This window comes from Phyllobates terribilis, unplaced genomic scaffold, assembly GCF_046119375.1.
Source record: "Phyllobates terribilis strain yellow unplaced genomic scaffold, ASM4611937v1 Scaffold_3__8_contigs__length_932513732, whole genome shotgun sequence".
NCBI lineage: Eukaryota > Metazoa > Chordata > Amphibia > Anura > Dendrobatidae > Phyllobates > Phyllobates terribilis.
This window is the reverse complement of record NW_027362763.1, coordinates 644,236,990-644,259,494: the sequence shown is the minus strand read 5'-3', so window position 1 is coordinate 644,259,494 and position 22,505 is coordinate 644,236,990. Positions and strand designations below refer to the sequence as shown.

Sequence of the window (22,505 nt, the reverse complement as noted above, 5' to 3'; positions counted from 1 at the left end):
ACCACCCTCCACATACAGGACCTCCCCTAGTCACCGACCACCCTCCACATACAGGACCTCCCCTAGTCGCCGACCACCCTCCACATACAGGACCTCCCCTAGTCACCGACCACCCTCCACATACAGGACCTCCCCTAGTCACCGACCACCCTCCACATACAGCACCTCCCCTAGTCGCCGACCACCCTCCACATACAGCACCTCCCCTAGTCACCGACCACCCTCCACATACAGGACCTGCTCTGGTTGCCAGTAACCCCTCCACATACAGGACCTGCTCTGGTTGCCAGCAACCCTTCTACATTCAGGACCTGCTCTAGTCGCCGACCACCCTCCACATACAGCACCTCCCCTAGTCACCGACCACCCTCCACATACAGCACCTCCCCTAGTCACCGACCACCCTCCACATACAGGACCTGCTCTGGTTGCCAGTAACCCCTCCACATACAGGACCTGCTCTGGTTGCCAGTAACCCCTCTACATACAGGACCTGCTCTGGTTGCCAGTAACCCCTCTACATTCAGGACCGCCATAGCCTCCAGCCAGTACTGGCCTCTGCCCCCCGGCTTCTCAGTAGAGGCTCCATCTTTCTCTTCTTGGATTTTCGGAGATTGTGTTCGGGAATCATAAGGACAGTTTCTGTTTAGTTTTTTTTATTAACATGCTCTAATAATATCCATGTTCCAGCAATCAACCCCCCAGGACAGACGCCCCCCAGTCCATGTACTTAGCCCTTCACCAGTGCGGGGTAATGACCATCCGGGGGTCTCATTCAGCTCTGTCCTTGCAGATCTACAATACACAGGTGTGTGCGCTAATATTGGGTTTCGGGATAAGCAGCGCCTGGGCGCCATTTGTCACAGTGGAGGGGCCCAGACACCCCACATTGATTATCTACAAGGCACCGGGATCCAAGCGTTGCGATTGGCTGCAGTGTGATGAGTGGGCTGTGGCTTCCATATTCGTCATGTGATCGGCGTCTTCGTGTTCTGTCCTAGTGATTATGTCCCTATAGGATGGGGTCCGGGATCGGGGGTGCAGGCGGAGGACCTACCCGCACATCGTCAGCGTCAGCCACTGCAAGAGACAGCAAAGGGTTAAGGGTGGAACGACTCCCACTCCTATCATCTGTCTACAGCGCTGCTTGAAACTTTGTGAACCCTTCAGAAGTTTCCAGATTTCTGCAAAAATTCACCTAAAACTACATCAGATTTTCAAGTCCTAAAAGTAGAGAAGGAAAAACATCAAAGACGCGATTCAGAAAGCTCAAACTCGGATTAGTAGCAAAAAGTTGTATTCTGGTCTCATCCGTTCCCAGACATCGTCCAGCACCTTCTAGCTTGTCCGGGGGATCATAAACCGCAGACGGGGAGCAACGTTCCTCCTGGAGAGCAGCGGTTCTCTCCCTGCAATCCTCCCATTACACCAGGCGTTCAGTGTCCTCCTGATGGGAAACTTATTAACATTGGCCGAGGTGAGAGGCCTTTAGCTGTTTAGAGGTGACCTTGGGTTCCTTTGTGACCTCATGAACTATTTTACATGCTTTGCTGTTGGACTGATCTTCGTTGGTCGGTCGCTTACATGGAGGGGGGAAATAACGGTTTTGAATTTTCTCTATTTGTACATAATCTCCATGACTGTGGAGTCCACACTCTTTAGAGATGGCTTTGTAGTCTGATGGGCATCAACAACTCGTCCTACGAAATCTCCATTTGTGCCAGGGTACAGGTACACATGTGAGGAAGACTTGTAGATCTCTGGTCGCCCACTCACACCCGTGTGCTGTCCCACTGACTGAGACCACCAGACTAAAGGCACCTGCAATCCGTCTGACAATCCTAAAACCATGTTCACACGCAGAGTTAATGCATTTTTTGTTCCGCTGCGTTTTTTGTGCAGAAGTTCTGCTGCGTTTAGCAGTCAAGGCAAAGCGGATGTGATCTCAAGAAAGCGCTGACCCCTGTGCGTCTCAAGAAAGCGCTGCCCACTGGGCGCCTCAAGAAAGCGCTGCCCACTGGGCGCCTCAAGAAAGCGCTGCCCACTGGGCGTCTCAAGAAAGGGCTGCCCACTGGGCGCCTCAAGAAAGCGCTGCCCACTGTGCGCCTCAAGAAAGCGCTGCCCACTGGGCGCCTCAAGAAAGGGCTGCCCACTGGGCGTCTCAAGAAAGGGCTGCCCACTGGGCGTCTCAAGAAAGGGCTGCCCACTGGGCGTCTCAAGAAAGGGCTGCCCACTGGGCGTCTCAAGAAAGGGCTGCCCACTGGGCGTCTCAAGAAAGGGCTGCCCACTGGGCGTCTCAAGAAAGCGCTGCCCACTGGGCGTCTCAAGAAAGCGCTGCCCACTGTGCGCCTCAAGAAAGCGCTGCCCACTGTGCGCCTCAAGAAAGCGCTGCCCACTGGGCGCCTCAAGAAAGCGCTGCCCCCTGGTGTGTTTTGCTGGAGGAGACCTCAAAACCTTTTTTTCTCTTGGTTGTGGGCCTTAGTTTCATAAATCAATCGATTCTTTGTTTGTTTTTTTTTAAGGAGGCCCAAAAACCCCATGAAACAAACGCATGAAATCTGCCCGGGCTGACGGTTCACAGACGCCAGATATCCGATCGTCGGTTTGATTCGGTTCTTTTTCTACTTTTAGGTAAAGTTTGTGCAGAAATCTGGAAACTTCTGAAGGGTTCACAAACTTTCAAGCATTTCTGTTACAATGTGTCTCATGTAACAGCCAATCACAGCACAGCTTGTATTTATCCAGCGCGCTCTGATTGGCTGCGGGGAGTGGATGGGGCCAGGCTGGGTGGATTCTGCCTGTGGCTTGCTGCCACCCGGTGGCCATACTGTGTAAGACACTGGAAAAGATTGTGTAAGGAAGGCTGATACCACAGAGCAACAGCTTGTTACATACACAGATGTAACTGTACCAGACTCCATCAGCATTCCAAGTGGAGAGCGCCCCCATCGCTGGGGATTACCCACCTCTCCCAGGTTCATCTCCGCCGCACCGCTGCCCTCAGGGTCAATGCCCCTGAAAAATCCTGTAAAGAAAAAAAAAGAAAAATGTCAGAAAGTGAGGATGAGGCGACACGGGATCATGGCCTCCGGTATGGGGAGGAGACGGGGACTCACTGAACATGGCCTCCAGCTTCACCAGGCAGCACACAAAGTTGTCGAAGTCGATTCCCAGATCGTTGTCAGCGTAACGAGCGACCAAGACCTGCATCAGCTTATTATTCAGCCGGAACCCTGGAGAGAGAGAGAGAGCCGTGACTGCGGCCCGGGAAGAGGACCCCCCCAGCGGCCCAGGAAGAGGGGGCCCGGGAAGAGGACCCCCCCCCCCAGCGGCCGAGGAAGAGGGGGCCCGGGAAGATGACCCCCCCCCCCAGCGGCCAAGGAAGAGGGGGCCCGGGAAGATGACCCCCCCCCCCAGCGGCCGAGGAAGAGGGGGCCCGGGAAGAGGACCCCCCCCAGCGGCCGAGGAAGAGGGGGCCCGGGAAGGACCCCCCAGGAAGAGGGGGCCTGGGAAGAGGACCCCCCCCAGCGGCCCAGGAGGAGGAGGCCCGGGAAGAGGACCCCCCCCCCAGCGGCCGAGGAAGAGGGGGCCCGGGAAGAGGACCCCCCCCCCCCCCAGCGGCCAAGGAAGAGGGGGCCCGGGAAGAGGACCCCCCCCCCCCAGCGGCCGAGGAAGAGGGGGCCCGGGAAGAGGACCCCCCCAGCGGCCGAGGGAGAGGGGGCCCGGGAAGGACCCCCCAGGAAGAGGGGGCCTGGGAAGAGGACCCCCCCCAGCGGCCCAGGAGGAGGAGGCCCGGGAAGAGGACCCCCCCAGCGGCCCAGGAAGAGGGGGGCCCGGGAAGAGGACCCCCCAGCGGCCCGGGTAGAGGACCCCCCCAGCGGCCAAGGAAGAGGGGGCCCGGGAAGAGGACCCCCCAGCGGCCCAGGAAGAGGGGGGCCTGGGAAGAGGACCCCCCAGCGGCCCAGGAAGAGGACCCCCCCGCGGCCCAGGAAGAGAGGGCCCGGGAAGAGGACCCCCCAGCGGCCCGGGAAGAGGACCCCCCAGCGGCCAAGGAAGAGGACCCCCCAGCGGCCAAGGAAGAGGGGGCCCGGGAAGAGGACCTCCCAGCGGCCCAGGAAGAGGGGGGCCCGGGAAGAGGACCCCCCCAGCGGCCCAGGAAGAGGGGGGCCCGGGAAGAGGACCCCCCAGCGGCCCAGGAAGAGGGGCCCGGGAAGAGGACCCCCCCAGCGGCCCAGGTAGAGGGGGCCCGGGAAGAGAACCCCCAGTGGCCCAGGAAGAGGGGGCCTGGGAAGAGGACCCCCTCCTGGCGGCCCAGGAAGCCCGGGAAGAGGACCCCCCAGCGGCCCAGGAAGAGGATCCCCCCAGCGGCCCAGGAGGAGGAGGCCTGGGAAGAGGCGGCCCCCCCCAGCGGCACGGGAAGAGACTCCGCCTGCGGCCCTTCACTTACCTACGGATTCCAGCGCCATGCGCAGCTCGTAGGAGCTCATGGTTCCGGACTTGTCCAGATCGTGCTCCCGGAAGACGCCCTAAACAGAACCAGCAATAATGAGAACGATGGAGACTCGTGATTATGTAGCCCAGCGGTGACCGAGCCCCAGACATGGTCGACCTCCCCGGGCAGATTAGACGTTCGGTTGCTGCACTTTACACTCATAGTGACGGCTGCTGACGCCTCGCATCCACTGCTTATTCTACGGTGTAGGGCTATGTTCACACTTTGCTTTTTTGCTTTGTTTTTTTTTTCCTGCAGCCAAAACCTGATCTCTTGGCAGTAAAAAAAAGTTGAAGCAAAACACAGGATTTATTGGCTTCTTTGCTGCGTTTTTCAGGACCCCAACGTTCTGCTTTGCTTCCACCACGCGAGCAGGAACAATACAAGGTGTTCGGCCACCAGCGCAGGACGCGAGCGACGCCGGAAAACAGTTTGGGGGGAAAAAAAAGGGCAAATTGATAAAATTATTTAGGGGAAAAAGGGTTTTTTTACGTCTGAAAAAATAGTGACTATTCTAAGAAATGCGAACCAGCGGGGGAGGGGGAAGTGGTTGGGAGTGTACGGCCTCGTTCACACGGTCAGTGCTTGGAGCCAAGAGTGGGAGACGATACACAAGTGCGGCCGTGTTCCTCTTCCACTCCTGGTCTTGGCTTAGAAATACTGATGTACAATACTGAGCGTGTGAACGAGGTCTTACAATGAAATCAGAGCTGGAGTCAGGAGAGACGCACAGACCATAGACGAGACGAGACGCTGCGAGGACGTGGGGAATCACCGACATAACGGAGTCACGCGTCCGCCCCTACGGGCCAGTCACGCGTCCGCCCCTACGGGCCAGTCACGCGTCCGCCCCTACGGTGTCATCGGCACCAAAACGCTGCAGAGAAAGATTGTGCAAAAGTGAAAAAACGCAGCCGTCCTTGAAGTCAGTCAGGAAGATAAATCCCGGCGCGCGCCGACTTCTGACAGTTCTGTAAAAAGTAGTTTTTTATTTGCATAAAACCCAGCCGGGACCCCGGATCTGGGGCAGAATGGTTGGAACTGCAGCGCCCCCTTGTCTCTCACCAGTGTGAAGGTCTCTGCTTGTTGTCAGTGAACGGGAATATACGGATCTAGAAGCTGTCACAGCTGAGGGTTTGGTACCATGGATCAGCCTGGGTAACACTGTGCTGAATACATCAGCAATCACTGCTGTGCTGAAGGTTTGTGACAATGTATCAGTGCGGATGGTCAGCTCACAGAGCATGGTCTGGACACAACTGTAACAAACCCTCAGCTGTATCCGCTCAGCGAGTACTCGCTCCTGGCTGTTCCCATATACAGCGAGCAGAGATGGTGACGAGGGTGAGGGAGGGTCAGCGGCGGACGCCCGTGCACATCACAGCGCCTGCTGGGAGTTGTAGTCGGGCCGCGGTTCTTCCCCACTCACCAGCCAGCTCCGGATTTTATTCCACAGGATCTGAAACTCCACAATCCCGAGCTTCCCGCTGCCGTCCTTCTGCGAGGGGCTCCGCTAAAGAATTCAATTACCGTGCTGTGCCCACAACACGCTGAGGCCGCCAGGGACCCCGCATACAGAGGTGGACGGGGGCCCCGCACCAACACACTGAGGCCACCAGGGACCCTGCATACAGAGGTGGACGGGGGCCCCGCACCAACACACTGAGGCCACCAGGGGCCCTGCATACAGAGGTGGACGGCGGCCCCGCACCAACACACACAACACGCTGAGGCTGCCGGGGGCCCCGCATACAGAGGTGGACGGGGGCCCCGCACCAACACACACAACACACTGAGGCTGCCAGGGGCCCCGCATACAGAGGTGGACGGGGGCCCTGCACCAACACACACAACACACTGAGGCTGCCAGGGGCCCTGCATACAGAGGTGGACGGGGGCCCCGCACCAACACACACAACACACAGGCTGCCAGGGGCCCTGCATACAGAGGTGGACGGGGGCCCCGCACCAACACACACAACACACTGAGGCTGCCAGGGGCCCTGCATACAGAGGTGGACGGGGGCCCTGCACCAACACACTGAGGCTGCCAGGGGCCCTGCATACAGAGATGGACGGGGGCCCCGCACCAACACACACAACACACTGAGGCTGCCAGGGGCCCTGCATACAGAGGTGGATGGGGGCCCCGCACCAACACACACAACACACTGAGGCTGCCAGGGGCCCTGCATACAGAGGTGAACGGGGGCCCCGCACCAACACACTAAGGCCGCCAGGGGCCCCGCATACAGAGGTGGACATGAGCCCCACACCAATACACACAACACACTGAGGCCACCAGGGGCCCCGCATACAGAGGTGGACGGGGGCCCCGCACCAACACACACAACACAGTGAGGCTGCCAGGGGCCCCGCATACAGAGGTGGACGGGGGCCCCGCACCAACACACACAACACACTGAGGCTGCCAGGGGCCCCGCATACAGAGGTGGACAGGGGCCCTGCACCAACACACACACACACACACACAACGGCGGCCGGGGACCCCGCACCAACACGCTGAGGTGGTCAGGGGCCGCCACACACACAATAATGGCACTCCTTCTGCAGTGGCCACTAGGGGGAGCTCATTATTATTGACACACACATACAGTAATGTTCAGAATACCAGAAGTTCAATATGACTGATCAGATTAATCCCTGTTTTCGGTATAGATTCTATCACCACATGTCACATAATTTCCCAGTCGGTGCAGTAGATTGTAAGAAACCCCCAGACTCCGCATTCATGATCTGCAGGTTTCTGAGTCTGTGTATGTGAATAATTAATTGTACGGCGAGTGATCAAAATAATAGCAGTGTGGAGGTCAATCAGTGAGGTCAATCAATCTGAGGAAACAGGGGTGAATCAGGTGGCCCTTATTTTAAGGGTGAAGCAGCACATGTTGTACCTGCATTTCTCCTTGAAAGCCTGAGAAATGTGGAGCGTTCCAGACATTGTTCAGAAGAGCAGCGTACTCTGATTAGTGATTGGAGAGGGTAAAACTTATAAAGAAGTGCAGACAATGATCGGCTGTTCAGCTAAAATGATCTCCAATGCTTTATAATGGAAAGCAAAACCAGAGAGACGAGGAAGAAAACAGAAGACTACCATCCGAATGGATGAAGAATAGCCAGAATGGCAAAGGCTCAGCCAATGATCTGCTCCAGGATGATCACAGACAGTCTCCAGTTACCTGTGAGGACTGTGACAGTTAGAAGACACCTGTGTGAAGCTAATCTCTTACCAAGAAGTCCCCGCAAAGTCCCACTGTTAAAAAAAAGACATGTGCTGAAGCAGAGACAATTTGCCAAAGAACAGATCAACTGATCAAGAGAAATGGAGAAACATTTTGTGGACTGATGAAAGTAAAATTGTTCTTTTTGGGTCCAAGAGCCGAGGACAGTTAGTCCAATGACCCCCAAACTCTGCATTCAGCCACAGTACACCCTGCAGACAGTGAAGCATGGTGGAAGCATCATGATATGGGCATGTTTCTCTTACTATGGTGCCGGACCTATTTACCGCATACCAGGGATCATAGACCAGTTTCCATATATTAAAATACTTGAAGAGGTCATGTTGCCTTATAATAAAGAGGATATGCCCTTGAAATGGGTGTTTCAACAAGACAACGATCCTAAACACACCAGTAAACCAGCAAAGTTTTGGCTCCAGTCCATCAAAATTGAGGTTCTGGAGCGGCCAGCCCGATCCCCGGACCTTAATCCGATGGGACCCTTGTGGGGTGCATCAAAAAAGCAGTTTCTGAGGCAAACCCAACAAATGGCAAAAAACTGTGGGATGTAGTGAAAGCCTCCTGGGCTGGAATAACAGCTGACAGGGGCCAGAAGTTGGTTGACTCTATGCAACATAGATGTGAAGCAGTTCTAAAAAACTGTGATATACAACTAAATATTAGGTTAGTGATTCACAGGATGCTAAATCCTCAAAAAAGACAAATGCAGACATTGCTATATTGTAGAACAGAACAATGTTCAGGTTTTGTTATTTTCTGTACAGATTTTGTTTAGCAGTGTTCATACACACCAGTTATTATTTTGAACACTACTGTACAGCAGCTCCCCCTGGTGGTGACTGACAGTAACACGAGACCAAGAAATCTCTACAGGAAGGAGGAAGAGAGAAAGCCAAAATAAAGTCAGAGCCGGCCCCGAGCCCTGCACACGATGTCCGGACGGAGCCCAGGTAACATCCTCCCCATAAATCCCACACAGAAGGATACGTCCATCAGGTTGACCATCTGCCGGCAGGCCTCCATGCTGAACCCGTCCGTCTTCAGGTCCTTATCTGATGGAAGAAATAACGACAAGCTGAAAATCATCATCATCATCATCATCGCCCCGCGCACAGCGGCATCATCGCCCCGCGCACAGCGGCATCATCGCCCCAGCAATGGATTCATCTCTGTAGTCCTCCCTTATCTGCGGGTGGGTTATGGAGGCGGCGGGGTCGCGTCTGACGAGGCCATCACTGCACTGCGGCTGTTTTTCCAATTTTACTTCCATTTCAGGATAATTCCATCAAATACGGAAATATCAATAGAAACAGATTAAAAGGGAAGAAATCAATTTTCCCCAGCCGGCGGGTCACAGTGGGTGTTACGCTGTCACAGAGTGTCGGCCGGCGGGTCACAGTGGGTGTTACGCTGTCACAGAGTGTCGGCCGGCGGGTCACGGTGGGTGTGACGCGGTCACAGAGTGTCGGCCGGCGGGTCACGGTGGGTGTGACGCGGTCACAGAGTGTCGGCCGGCGGGTCACGGTGGGTGTGACGCTGTCACAGAGTGTCGGCCGGCGGGTCACGGTGGGTGTGACGCTGTCACAGTGTCGGCCGGCGGGTCACAGTGGGTGTGACGCTGTCACAGAGTGTCGGCCGGCGGGTCACAGTGGGTGTTACGCTGTCACAGAGTGTCGGCCGGCGGGTCACGGTGGGTGTGACGCGGTCACAGAGTGTCGGCCGGCGGGTCACGGTGGGTGTGACGCTGTCACAGAGTGTCGGCCGGCGGGTCACGGTGGGTGTGACGCTGTCACAGTGTCGGCCGGCGGGTCACAGTGGGTGTGACGCTGTCACAGAGTGTCGGCCGGCGGGTCACAGTGGGTGTTACGCTGTCACAGAGTGTCGGCCGGCGGGTCACGGTGGGTGTGACGCGGTCACAGAGTGTCGGCCGGCGGGTCACGGTGGGTGTGACGCTGTCACAGAGTGTCGGCCGGCGGGTCACGGTGGGTGTGACGCTGTCACAGTGTCGGCCGGCGGGTCACGGTGGGTGTGACGCTGTCACAGAGTGTCGGCCGGCGGGTCACGGTGGGTGTTTTGTGGGATGGGGTGTACATTTTTTTTGGAATTATCTTGGGGCAAAATAAAAAAGGTTGGAGTTTGTTTTTTGTGACTTTTTTAAATAGATTCCCCCCCCTCCCAGACATTATCCTCTAATGAGGGTGTGCACCGGAAGTGCACGGGGCGGTGTATACTGCCAGGTGACAGTCATATATACTAGTATATACACACACAGAAGGCTCAGTATATACACACACAGAAGGCTCAGTATATACACACACAGAAGGCTCAGTATATACACACACAGAAGGCTCAGTATATACACACACACACACACTGCTCAAAAAAATAAAGGGAACACTTAAACAACAGAATATAACTCCAAGCAAATGAAACTTCTGTGAAACCAAACTGTCCACTTAGGAAGAAACACTGATTGACAATCAATGTCACCTGCCGCTGTGCAAATGGAATAGACAATAGATGGAAATTATTGGCAATTATCAAGACCCCCTCAATAAAGGAGTGGTTCTGCAGGTGGGGACCACAGGCCACATCTCAGTACCAATGCTTTCTGGCTGATGTTTTGGTCACTTTTGAATGTTGGTTGTGCTTTCACACTCGTGGTAGCATGAGACTTGTTTCCCACCTCTCGGCCGCACACGCAGCGCACGGCTCCTGCCCCATCCCTCCTCCTCAGGAGACAAAAGGTCCAATAAATATACATAACACCTCTTTTCTCCCGGTGCCGCCCTCCACAATCTGCCGCCCGAGGCCATGGACCTCAGCACAGCAGCTTGGCGCATCCTGCACTGATCATGAGAGAAAGCATCCAGAGCTGCGCTCACAATTCTGCTGGCTCAGGGTCTGTATGGAGCATGAGCTGCTGTGGTGCATTGTGGGAGGACAGTGTAGTATAGGATGCACACAGCAACTTCCCCCATAATGCAATGCAACCCAGAGCACTGAATTCTGGGATGTATGGCTGGATGTGACTGGAGTAGAGGAAGTCGGGTCACTCACGTCGGGTCACCACTCTGTTCAGGATGGTCCGCAGCTCGAAGACGCTGATCTCCATGTCCTAAGGAAGAGCAGCAATCAGTGAATTCAGCTCCCCGCAGATCCCGAGCCGCTGAGCCTCCCACCCCCACTCACCGCTCCCGCCAGCTGCCGGAACATGTTCCTGAAGGAATCGTCTACGTCGTCCTCCGAGATGTCCTCCTGAGAAGACAGAAGCCGGACATTCAGCAGGACCTCCCTCCTGAGACTGAAGATCAGCCCTGACCTTGTCCTGCTCACACAGCTGAAGTCTTGTTACTATGTATCGGTGGAGCTACTCCCTGCAGATCTTTCACCGATACATTGTAACAAGCTGTCAGCTCAGTGAGAAGGTCAGGGCAACATTCAGCCTCAGGACGGGCGAGCAGGAGGTCTGTGTGTAGGCGCGTGTTCACACCGGCACAGATCTGTACAGGCAGCGGAATAATAGGCGGCGCCTCCATCTCACCCCAACGCTCCCGGGCGGCAGAGATCAGCACCGACACCTCACCGGATCCGATCCCCGCAACGTGAGCGACCCCCAACTGTCAGAACAACGCCCAATCACGTCCTACCTGATCCGGAAGATCCGCAGACACCTCGTCATCCAGCTCCCTGCGGAGACAAAGAACGGGGTGAGAAGCCGGACCCCCCACACCCCAATAATACCGAGCAGCAAGCAGGAGTGAGACCCCCAAGGTGACCGCAGCTCTGGAGGTGACTGGAGAATAAGACACGATGTAACCGCAGAATAGTGACCGCAGCTCTGGAGGTGACTGGAGGATAAGACACGATGTAACCGCAGAATAGTGACCGCAGCTCTGGAGGTGACTGGAGGATAAGAAATGATGTAACAGCAGAATAGTGACTGCAGCTCTGGAGGTGACTGGAGGATAAGACACAATGTAACAGCAGAATAGTGACTGCAGCTCTGGAGGTGACTGGAGGATAAGACACAATGTAACAGCAGAATAGTGACTGCAGCTCTGGAGGTGACTGGAGGATAAGACACGATGTAACCGCAGAATAGTGACCGCAGCTCTGGAGGTGACTGGAGGATAAGAAATGATGTAACAGCAGAATAGTGAGTGCAGCTCTGGAGCTGACTGGAGGATAAGACATGATGTAACGGCAGAATAGTGAGTGCAGCTCTGGAGGTGACTGGAGGATAAGACATGATGTAACAGCAGAATAGTGAGTGCAGCTCTGGAGGTGACTGGAGTAGAAGGTGGTATATCGTTACAGTGCATTACATGTGGCGTGGCGGGGTGTGTGCGGCTAATGACGGGGTGAATATTAAGACTTGGCACGTTAGACTCCGCCCAGCGCGGCCCTGGCTCCGCCCACACTCACTGCGTCTCTGACTGCTTTTCCGTGAAGACTCTCAGCACGAAGTCTCCCTCCTTGTTCGGCTCGAAGGTGGACGGGACGACGAGATACTCCCCGGGGGGCAGGCGGATCTGGTTGCTCACTTCCCGCAGGTTTATGAAGGTCTCGGAGCGGGCGCAGGACTGGTGCCGCAGGAAGAAATCCTTCTTAAGGTGAACGGACTGGCAGCCCTTAAACTGCAAGGGTGAAACCCGTCAGAAGACAAGAACATACCCAGGAAAGAAGGCAGCTACAAGAGGAGGAAATGTGGAGCACAGGGAGGAAGAGGAAGGAAGGCGGAGCGAGGGAGGGGGGGCGGGCAGAGGAAGGAAGGCGGAACGAGGGGGGGCGGGAAGAGGAAGGAAGGCGGAACGAGGGCGGGCAGAGGAAGGAAGGCGGAACGAGGGGGGGCGGGAAGAGGAAGGAAGGCGGAACGAGGGAGGGGGCGGGCAAAGGAAGGAAGGCGGAACGAGGGGGGGCGGGAAGAGGAAGGAAGGCGGAACGAGGGCGGGCAGAGGAAGGAAGGCGGAACGAGGGAGGGGGGCGGGCAGAGGAAGGAAGGCGGAACGAGGGGGGGCGGGAAGAGGAAGGAAGGCGGAACGAGGGCGGGCAGAGGAAGGAAGGCGGAACGAGGGAGGGGGCGGGCAGAGGAAGGAAGGCGGAACGAGGGGGGGCGGGAAGAGGAAGGAAGGCGGAACGGGGGGGGCGGGAAGAGGAAGAAGAAAAGGAGGAAGAGGAAGGAAGGCGGAACAAAGGGAGGTGGGAAGAGGAAGGAAGGAAGGCGGAACGAGGGGGGCGGGAAGAGGAAGAAGAAAGGAGGAGGAGGAGAGGAGGAGGAAGGAAGGCGGAACGAGGCGGCAGGAAGAGGAAGGAAGGAAGGCGGAACGAGGGGGGGGGGCGGGCAGAGGAAGGAAGGCGGAACGAGGGGGGGGGGGGGGGGAGAGGAAGGAAGGAAGGCGGACCGAGGGGGGCGGGAAGAGGAAGGAAGGAAGGCGGACCGAGGGGGGCGGGAAGAGGAAGGAAGGAAGGCGGAATGAGGGGGGGGCGGGAAGAGGAAGGAAGGCGGAACGAGGGGGGGCGGGAAGAGGAGGGAAGGCGGAACGAGGGGGGGCGGGAAGAGGAAGGAAGGCGGAACGAGGGGGGGCGGGAAGAGGAAGGAAGGCGGAACGAGGGGGGCGGGAAGAGGAAGAAGGAGGTGGAGGAAGGAAGGCGGAAAGAGGGGGGCCGAGGGGGGGGCGGGAAGAGGAAGGAAGACAGAACGAGGGGGGGCGGGAAGAGGAAGGAAGACGGAACGAGGGGGGGCGGGAAGAGGAAGGAAGACGGAACGAGGGGGGGGCGGGAAGAGGAAGGAAGACGGAACGAGGGGAGGCGGGAAGAGGAAGAAGAAAGGAGGAAGATGAAGGAAGGCGGAACGAGGGGGGTGGGAAGAGGAAGGCAGAAAGAGGGGGCGGGAAGAGGAAGAAGAGAGTAGGTGGAGGAAGGAAGGCGGACCGAGGGGGGCGGGAAGAGGAAGGAAGGCAGAACGAGGGGGGGTGGGAAGAGGAAGGAAGGCAGAACAAGGGGGGGGCGGGAAGAGGAAGGAAGGCGGAACAAGAAAGGAGGAAGAGGAAGGAAGGCGGAACAAAGGGGGTGGGAAGAGGAAGGCGGAACGAGGGGGGCGGGAAGAGGAAGAAGAAAGGAGGAAGAGGAAGGGAGGAGGAAGGAAGGCGGAACGAGGCGGCGGGAAGAGGAAGGAAGGAAGGAGGAACGAGGGGGGGGCAGAGGAAGGAAGGCGGAACGAGGGGGGCGGGAAGAGGAAGGAAGGCGGAACGAGGGGGGGCGGGAAGAGGAAGGAAGGCGGAACGAGGGGGGGGCGGGAAAAGGAAGGAAGGAAGGCGGAACGAGGGGGGGCGGGAAAAGTAAGGAAGGCGGAATGAAGGGGCGAGAAGAGGAAGAAGAAAGGAGGAACAGGTGGGAAGAGGAAGAAGAGGAAGGAAGGCAGAACAAGGAAGGAAGGCGGAACGAGGGGGCGGGAAAAGGAGGGAAGGCGGAACGAGGGGGGGCGGGAAGAGGAAGGAAGGCGGAACGAGGGGGGGGCGGGAAGAGGAAGGAAGGCGGAACCAGGGGGGCGGGAAGAGGAAGAAGAAAGGAGGTGGAGGAAGGAAGGCGGAAAGAGGGGGGCGGGGAGAGAGAGGAAGACGGAACGAGGGGGAGGGCGGGAAGAGGAAGGAAGACTGGAAGAAGAAGAAAGGAGGAAGATGAAGGAAGGCGGAACGAGGGGGGTGGGAAGAGGAAGGCAGAACGAGGGGGCGGGAAGAGGAAGAAGAGAGTAGGTGGAGGAAGGAAGGCGGACCGAGGGGGGCGGGAAGAGGAAGGAAGGCAGAACGAGGGGGGGGGGGTGGGAAGAGGAAGGAAGGCAGAACAAGGGGGGGGGCGGGAAGAGGAAGGAAGGCGGAACGGGGGGGCGGGAAGAGGAAGAAGAAAGGAGGAAGAGGAAGGAAGGAGGAAGGAAGGCGGAACGAGGGGGGCGGGAAGAGGAAGAAAGGAGGTGGAGAAAGGAAGGCGGAACAAGGGGGGCGGGAAGAGGAAGGAAGGCAGAACGAGGGGGGGGCGGGAAGAGGAAGGAAGGAAGGCGGGACGAGGGGGGCGGGAAGAGGAAGAAAGGAGGTGGAGAAAGGAAGGCGGAACAAGGGGAGCGGGAAGAGGAAGGAAGGCAGAACGAGGGGGGGGCGGGAAGAGGAAGGAAGGAAGGAAGGAAGGAAGGAAGGAAGACGGAACGAGGGGGGCGGGAAGAGGAAGGAAGGAAGACGGAACGAGGGGGGCGGGAAGAGGAAGAAGAAAGGAGGAGGAGGTGGGAAGAGGAAGAAGGAGGTGGAGGAAGGAAGAAGATGGAGGAATTGGAATAAAGGAAGGGGAGGCAGGTCCCCTCATCATCTCCGGCTCTAGGTGTCGCCCCTGACCTAGTAGTAGGTGCAGATCCATACACCCCAGCTGTCCAGGTGTGGGACCCCTGACCTACTTACCGCTTCGCTCTCAGTAAGGACCCCCATTGCAGATGACAGTTCGCACATCTTATCCTGAACCCCCATGATATATCCAACCACACAACCCACCATGGTGTCCATCACACTCCATGTTTGCTGCACGTACCTCATCCGGGACCTAAAGGGAACAGGAAGAAAGACGGCAATGAGCGACAAGGACACATCATGAGCAAATATACAGACGGGTGTAGAGATAATTACAAGCGGGAGCTACATCATGTGGCAGGGGAATATAGTAAAAAGAGGACGAGAGGAGAACCACAGAGATCAGCACAGCTGCCAATGAGAAGGATAACCGACCCAACAGCTGCCACTATAGTAAGAGAATAGTGTGGTATAGAGAGAAGATATATACCCGCACTGGTATATCGCCTCAATGCAAATACATCGATAACATCGATATTAATTACTCTACATCACCTAAGATCATAATGGACCGTACAGAAACAGACGCGCATAGGTGTAGAGGACACATAGATATCAATATACTGAAAAGAACAATGTATCTGCATCACCTGCATGATCACAATGGAGACGCGCATAGGTGTAGAGGACACATAGATATCAATATACTGAAAAGAACAATGTATCTGCATCACCTGCATGATCACAATGGAGACAATGGAGACGCGCATAGGTGTAGAGGACACATAGATATCAATATACTGAAAAGAACAATGTATCTGCATCACCTGCATGATCACAATGGAGACGCGCATAGGTGTAGAGGACACATAGATATCAATATACTGAAAAGAACAATGTATCTGCATCACCTGCATGATCACAATGGAGACAATGGAGACGCGCATAGGTGTATGAGGTATTCAGATAGCAACAGAACAAGGCATAAGTATGCCAAAATACATGGATTATAAACCGCTGGGCGAGTGAGGACTTTCTCCATGTCCTAATAAATAGCCCATAGTGACTCTACATCCAATGTGTCACATCTCCATACGTCATAACATCTATCCACAGAGGTACGGACGCGTCCTATCAAAAAGTATCTCATCCATCACCTGTAGGACATATCTGTCCATCATATCTACTTGGGGAGAGCGCGCCAACCCCGGATAAACCCCCAAACGGGGAAGGACAGCTACTGTGCGGTGGAGAGCGCCCCCTATACGGGCAAGGTTACCTGACGACCCTGCAGATGTTGAGAGGCGGAAAAGGAAAGCAGGGCCCAAGACCCCACGCGTATCGCCATGTCTGTCACAGCTTCATCAGGGGAATGAAGTCTATTTTCATTTAGTTTAATTAGAGACTCACATACCGGTGGTGGTGAAAGGCTGCGACGGCGCACAGAACCCCGAAATGCAGGCGCCGGCCGGATATATATATATTAGTGTGTAAGTTTTGCCCACAGTCCTCTCTGTGCATCGGATATAATCATCCTGGCGCGCAGCGTGCTGGAGTGGGAGAGACGTCCCCGCCATCTTCTCGCACGCGTAGTCAGCACCGAGCCCGTATTTGAGCTAGCCCTGTCCACTTGTAATGCGATGCATGGCCGCGGTCATCCATCATAGCATTATATTGGGGATGTTGTAGATGCAATCTACCAATAGCGCCATCACACTGTTCAGTATGTATACAGAGGGGCTTCCAGTAGGCGAGGAGACGTCAGATTTGCAGACTAATCTCCATTGTGGAACGTGATGCATCGACATATCTGACACATCCACCATGAATATTACTGGCATGTATATGGCAGATCAATGTTCATATTTGAGGACAACAGACCCCCATCTTAGCCTTTAGGAATTCCCTGGGGAACCCTCAGGTCCCAAGGCCAAGATATGGGTGAATATATGCCAGATGAGCAGGTTAGTCTTTGCAATATACAACTGATACATACGTTCTGCTTTGGCATATCACCACTCATAATTCAGGGTCATGGACCCCGTAATCCCCCTTAACCCGGAACAAATCATGAAACCCAAAGCTAAATCTTTCCCCCCCAAGACTGAGGGCGACGAGGACAGAGGGGAAAGCTGCATCCCGATGCACTCACCTCGTACACAGCGAAGCCGATGGTGTGCATGTCTCCGCCCACCTTCCGCTCTCGCCGCCGGTTCTTCTGCATGAGCGCCACCATGAAGCTGCAGGCGAGCTCATTATCATCTGGATCGTCGTCCTCTTCTAGAAGTGTGATCTTAAACTGAGGGTTGATCCAGAAAGTAGCTGCAACCAGAAACAGCAGCGAGGTGAGTACTTTGTGCCTAAAAAGAGCAGCGGGGCTCACGGACCTCCCTTGTCCCTCTTACCTGGATTGTTCCTGCAGCCCCCGGCCGTGCTGCCCCTCCGCCAGGTCCCCTCATACATGGTCGTGTGCCACTTGCTGAGATCGTCTGAGCTGAGCGCGTCAGGGGTGAGATTGCAGATCTCCAGTCGTGAAAACTGGCGCAGAAATTCTTGGAAGGACATCCTGAGGAGCAGCAGAGAAGAGTAAGGGTGCCTACAGCGAGGAGAACACTAAAGATGGCCACTAGGGGGCCTAATACAGGGGCTGAGCACAATACAGGGAGGTGAAGAACGAATGCTCCGACTTCACTTTTGAAGGACATCCTGAGGAGCAGCAGAGAAGAGTAAGGGTGCCTACAGCGAGGAGAACACTAAAGATGGCCACTAGGGGGCCTAATACAGGGGCTGAGCACAATACAGGGAGGTGAAGAACGAATGCTCCGACTTCACTTTTGAAGGACATCCTGAGGAGCAGCAGAGAAGAGTAAGGGTGCCTACAGCGAGGAGAACACTAAAGATGGCACAATACAGGGAGGTGAAGAACGAATGCTCCGACCTCACTCTTCTCATAGTAAAAAAAAAAAAAATAAGAAAAACTCCTTAAAAGAAATCTATAATCCAAGAAAGCCTTCAATAACCACAGACAATCCACGGAGAGCGGCTACCTTGTACCATCAGGTGGGAGATCACCATTGCTTCAGTCCCTCCATTTCCAGCTGGATTTCCTCATCTTTGGGGCAGTCGTGTAGATTTCATGCAGCCTACAAGCCGCTCTCATCTTAGTCCAAACCTTTATATGAATTGTATCGCGTCTCTTTCATTATTTCGGGAACGTCTATAACTTGGCCGTGTGATTTTTCACCTACATATCCCATGGCCACTGACGGATTTATTCTCTGCACTAAACCTTTCTATGTATTTATTGAATAAAGATTTTTTTTTGTATTATATATTTTCTTTAAGGAGTTTTTTTTCTGTTTTTTTTTTTTTTTTGTGCAAATTGAGAAACTCCTATTACTCTCGATGATATGTAGGTTATCTCGCTCTTCTCATAGTGTCTAGAGTATGGGCCAATGCCTTTACTACCAGTGGTGACACTGGGTCTCCTGTCTATGACCTCAAACCTAATGACAAGGAAAAAGTCATTTAAGATCAAAGATGACAAGAAAACCCCTCATTGGAGAACGTTCCTAAAAACACCCACCAGAACTCTCCATCCTCCATCTTCAGACATAGGTCTTCCCGCTCTGAAGGATCAACTTCATTCCATTCAGAAGAGCTGTAGAAGACAAAGAAGGGTGAGAGAATACAACTCATCACATCTGGTCAGCTTTAGAAGTCATGGAGAGCACTCCTCTACATTGACATCTGATCAATGAGATGGGACACCAACGTTTCTGTGGACCATCAAGTCATGGTGTCCTCTAGAGAATGAAAACTCAAAGTGGAGGCAAGATGACCAAGAAAAGTTGCATGGACACCAGTAGATTCTAGTTAAATTCCTCTCCTGCTCACAATGGAGAATATACCAGTATAGGTAAGTTTTCTTACCTATCGCTCCAGGCTCCCGTCCACTCCACCTGGCCCCAAGGATTGCGAACGCGGATGAGCTTCTCCACCTGGCCTCGGTAATTTACCTGTTCATGGAGATGACAATTGTAGGCCTTGTGTTTAATGTAGCTGTTAAAAAGACTGGAGCAATGATCTTCTATGTATTAGCTTTTAGAAAGCCCCCATTGCAGTCCCCACCTCCTTGAGAGCTGTTACAGAATATGCGTGGCCCTTCACCAACTTCTTGAAGGTAATGGCTTCCATATCAAAGGCACTAGTGATCTAAGAAGAGAAGATGAGTTAGACAATAAGAAAAAGAAAAACAAAAAAAAAAACAAAAACAGAAAAACTACCAGGGTACCGCTGTGGGGGCCGCACAGAGTCCTATAAAATATAGAAAGATGGCTAAATCGGGCATTCCATGAGAGCAGAGGCCTAGCGGTTATTACTACCCTCAGACAAGTGATGTGGTTACATGTTATATGAAATCCTTTGATATCCATACTGAGTCCCTACATGGAGACAGTAACTTTTTCTTGTTTTCATTAGTTCACAGTACTTAATTCCCTATGAGCTCAGGCCGGGGAGGCGTTACTACCCACAGACATCTGAGTCCACTGTCACTATAGATGGGGAGGGAAGATTTTCTTGAATGGATATTTGTTGTTAATGAACTAAAACCCATTCATAGGCCCACAGATGGCGGATAACAGATGACAATGTCATGGTACAAAATGTACCAACCACCTCATACTGCATGTGAATGTCCATGATGGATGTGTCTAAGGATGAGCAGCTACATACATCAATGGAGCAGCCCAGCAGGGACCCTCGGGCTAGTGCTCGGCTGATGATTTTGTCCAGATCACGTGGGGCTTTCCGCAGTTCGTACATCATGGCGACCCCACCAGTAAAGTCTTCAAACCCCTCTGTGGTGCTACCGCCAGAAAGGGCCTCATAGGAGCCATTCAGCCTGGAGGAAAGAAAGAGGATAAGGGCTGCCATCAAAAAGACTCACTGGAATAACAAATGATATCACCCCTACCGAGTGTGAATATGTGAGTGTCCGAGTGCAAGAGAGTGAGGGTGAGTGAGCCAAGGTCTGAGGGTCTTCAAGTATGTAGCATCTACGCATCACATGTGCATTGGGTCACTTGCGGCCACGATGGCGGCTCGGTGGTTACTCACTTGGCGTAGGCCTTCTCCAGCAGCGCACTCCAGAACTCCGAGCACTCAGCAGAGTGAACAAAGACCAACTCCCCGTCCTTCACCGGCAGCCGGTCATCGATCACCACGTCCACCCACTCCCCGAACTGCCAGATCTGAAGGCGAGGGAGCAGATACAGTGAGAACCAAAATCAAATAAAGCCCCCCAATAAAGACCAGTGCTGGGGCCATGTCATACCTGGAAATGGAAAATCCCTGCATAATCTTCCTGGAAGCTCTGCCCATGAGGGACGACCCGGTGCAGGAGATCCTCGTTCAGCGTCAAGGACCCAATAGCAGCCAAGAGCCAGCAGTCACCTGCAAAGAATCAGACCCCGACCATCAAGGCACCAGAGCAACAGCCGCCCGCCGCCCCCCCCCCCGAGCAACGGTCGCCCACCACCCCCCCCAGAGCAACGGCCATCAGTTTTCTTAAAAACTTGCTTCCTAGGTGGAGCTGCCCCCTGCTGGATGTTAGAGCAACAATCGCCTGTTTGTCTCCCCCTGCAGTTGCAGTACCCCCAACATAAAGTATAGGGGTGATGGATCGATAATGGTCATATTATATCACTCATCCTCCCATCTCTCTGATTCAAGACATTCCGTCCAGCAGTGAAGGAGTTAAGGATTAACCAGTAATGCTCTGTCTATAATTAGCTACCGCTGCTGGATGAAGGTGGGAGCAAGGGGGGGTAGGACGGGTCCCTGGACGCTTACTGCCACTCTATGGAGTCATTTTATGATAGATCATACCCGTTCCCGGGATCAGCCAATCACATTCGAGGACCGAAGTGATTGGCGCTTGTGGCCATATTACTTGTTATACTTCAGATGCATCCAAGGCTTCTCAACTCTCTGCTGCCCCCTGCAGGCCCATGCTCCACTGCGTTGCATTGAGGGGGATGTTTAAATACCGGACTCACCCAGGGCCCCTTGACAGATGTCGGTTCTGGTGGCGCCGCCAACAATGAACTGCGGATCCGAGACGATTTCCTGCAGAGAGAGGGTACAGGTGGAAGAGGAGGTCAACATAACATTACAGAAGAGAAGCCCCCCTGAATGTAATGCTTCAGAGGGCGCCAGTACATTACAGGGTCCCTCCTCCGACTCAGGACACACACCCATCCCCACCACGTGAGGCGACCTGTATCTGGAACATGGAGCCGATTACCTATGGCGGTACCCACGCCCGTCCACCAATGTGACCCCTGGCCCTGTCCACATCCCCCTTCTTCAGGCTAAGTAGGCCTAATCGCAGACCCCATAGCGGTACTCACTGAAGGCCGCTTCCATCGGACACCTTGTACTTTGCTGGTGCCAGGACCCAGCTCCTTGAAGCCCAAAGAGGAGGTGATGGCTGGAAAGTGGGGGTCCTCAAACAGCGACCCGTTCTCCAGGAAGGACTGACGCAGACTCTCATAATCCTGGTTGAGGTATTTCACGGCACATTCATGAGACCCCACACCAGACGCCTTCAGACGATCGATCTTCAGCTTTGATGCGATCCCCCCAAATGGCATCATCTTCCCCTCTGTAAGAAAACAGAAATTGTGAGAAACAGGAGACCTGGTGGGCATGTAGGCAAAGGGGGCTCAGGCACGGCGGGCATGTAGGCAGAGGGGGCTCAGGCACGGCGGCCATGTCGGCAGAGGGGGCTCAGGCACGGCGGCCATGTCGGCAGAGCGGGCTCAGGCACGGCGGCCATGTCGGCAGAGCGGGCTCAGGCACGGCGGCCATGTCGGCAGAGCGGGCTCAGGCACGGCGGCCATGTCGGCAGGACGGGCTCAGGCACGGCGGGCATGTCGGCAGGGCGGGCTCAGGCACGGCGGGCTCAGGCACGGCGGGCATGTCGGCAGAGCGGGCTCAGGCACGGCGGGCATGTCGGCAGAGCGGGCTCAGGCACGGCGGGCATGTCGGCAGAGCGGGCTCAGGCACGGCGGGCATGTCGGCAGAGCGGGCTCAGGCACGGCGGGCATGTCGGCAGAGCGGGCTCAGGCACGGCGGGCATGTCGGCAGAGCGGGCTCAGGCACGGCGGGCATGTCGGCAGAGCGGGCTCAGGCACGGCGGGCATGTCGGCAGAGCGGGCTCAGGCACGGCGGGCATGTCGGCAGAGCGGGCTCAGGCACGGCGGGCATGACGGCAGAGCGGGCTCAGGCACGGCGGGCATGACGGCAGAGCGGGCTCAGGCACGGCGGGCATGTCGGCAGAGCGGGCTCAGGCACGGCGGGCATGTCGGCAGAGCGGGCTCAGGCACGGCGGGCATGTCGGCAGAGCGGGCT

General features: G+C 55.3%; 1 protein-coding gene across 1 annotated transcript in view; it reads right to left on the bottom strand.

Annotated features, from left to right (window-relative positions):
- Positions 1 to 651: 651 nt before the first annotated feature.
- CAPN11 (calpain 11) overlaps positions 652 to 22,505 on the bottom strand; it is a 50,444-nt gene continuing 28,590 nt past the window's right edge. Inside the window, exons 2-22 of the mRNA XM_073671602.1 lie at positions 21,503 to 21,756; positions 21,149 to 21,218; positions 20,425 to 20,543; positions 20,208 to 20,341; positions 19,824 to 19,992; positions 19,218 to 19,301; positions 19,020 to 19,105; positions 18,673 to 18,747; positions 17,492 to 17,652; positions 17,239 to 17,408; positions 15,328 to 15,339; positions 12,184 to 12,395; positions 11,406 to 11,445; positions 10,948 to 11,013; positions 10,816 to 10,873; positions 8,743 to 8,807; positions 5,922 to 5,990; positions 4,448 to 4,526; positions 3,117 to 3,233; positions 2,967 to 3,025; positions 652 to 1,080 (exon numbers count right to left, since the gene is read on the bottom strand). Coding sequence (XP_073527703.1) covers positions 1,054 to 1,080; positions 2,967 to 3,025; positions 3,117 to 3,233; positions 4,448 to 4,526; positions 5,922 to 5,990; positions 8,743 to 8,807; positions 10,816 to 10,873; positions 10,948 to 11,013; positions 11,406 to 11,445; positions 12,184 to 12,395; positions 15,328 to 15,339; positions 17,239 to 17,408; positions 17,492 to 17,652; positions 18,673 to 18,747; positions 19,020 to 19,105; positions 19,218 to 19,301; positions 19,824 to 19,992; positions 20,208 to 20,341; positions 20,425 to 20,543; positions 21,149 to 21,218; positions 21,503 to 21,756 — 2,126 coding nt within the window. The 3' untranslated portion in view covers positions 652 to 1,053. The remainder of the gene's footprint in view (positions 1,081 to 2,966; positions 3,026 to 3,116; positions 3,234 to 4,447; positions 4,527 to 5,921; positions 5,991 to 8,742; positions 8,808 to 10,815; positions 10,874 to 10,947; positions 11,014 to 11,405; positions 11,446 to 12,183; positions 12,396 to 15,327; positions 15,340 to 17,238; positions 17,409 to 17,491; positions 17,653 to 18,672; positions 18,748 to 19,019; positions 19,106 to 19,217; positions 19,302 to 19,823; positions 19,993 to 20,207; positions 20,342 to 20,424; positions 20,544 to 21,148; positions 21,219 to 21,502; positions 21,757 to 22,505) is intronic.